Source organism: Aptenodytes forsteri, unplaced genomic scaffold (genome assembly GCF_000699145.1).
Source record: "Aptenodytes forsteri isolate BGI_AS27 unplaced genomic scaffold, ASM69914v1 Scaffold404, whole genome shotgun sequence".
In the NCBI taxonomy this organism is placed as follows: Eukaryota; Metazoa; Chordata; class Aves; order Sphenisciformes; family Spheniscidae; genus Aptenodytes; species Aptenodytes forsteri.
This window is the reverse complement of record NW_008795629.1, coordinates 4,194,042-4,194,534: the sequence shown is the minus strand read 5'-3', so window position 1 is coordinate 4,194,534 and position 493 is coordinate 4,194,042. Positions and strand designations below refer to the sequence as shown.

The 493-nt window shown below is 66.3% G+C and overlaps 1 protein-coding gene across 1 annotated transcript in view; it reads left to right on the top strand.

The window, feature by feature from the left end:
- Window positions 1-71: 71 nt before the first annotated feature.
- The window catches only part of SLC51A (solute carrier family 51 alpha subunit), a 2,396-nt gene continuing 1,974 nt past the window's right edge, over window positions 72-493 (top strand). The window contains exons 1-2 of the mRNA XM_009282436.1: window positions 72-106; window positions 299-393. Coding sequence (XP_009280711.1) covers window positions 72-106; window positions 299-393 — 130 coding nt within the window. The remainder of the gene's footprint in view (window positions 107-298; window positions 394-493) is intronic.

Genomic DNA, 493 nt, shown 5'->3' with positions numbered 1-493 from the left:
GGGGAGGGGAGGCAGGCGGTGCTGAGCAGCCCTGCAGCTGCTGGGACAGAGACGGGGAGGAGCAGAACAGGATGGACCCCACCATGGAGCTGGCAGAGGACCCCAGGTGGGTGCCAGGGACCCCTGTGCTGCTTTGCAGCCAGGCAAATCCAACTTTTTGGAGCAAAATTTTGGGTTATTCCCTCTGTAAAGGAAGGGAGGCGTTTGGGGGTGAGGCAAACCACCCTGGGGACCCTGCGGGGCTGGGTGACCCCACATCCCTGCCAGCCCTGTGCAGCACACCCCTTCTTCTCCGCAGGTTCCCCCGCCCGTTGGTGGAGATGCTGATCAGGAACTTCAGCGTGCCAGCAGCCTGCTTCTCCCTGCCGCCCACCTCCTGGCAGCTGCTGCAGCGTAGGTGGGGGGACTGGGTGGGGGGGACCCTCCTCTTGCCACCGGTGGGAGCAGGACGGGGGTGAAGGAGGCTGTGGGCCGCGGCGGGGGGGGAGGCAGG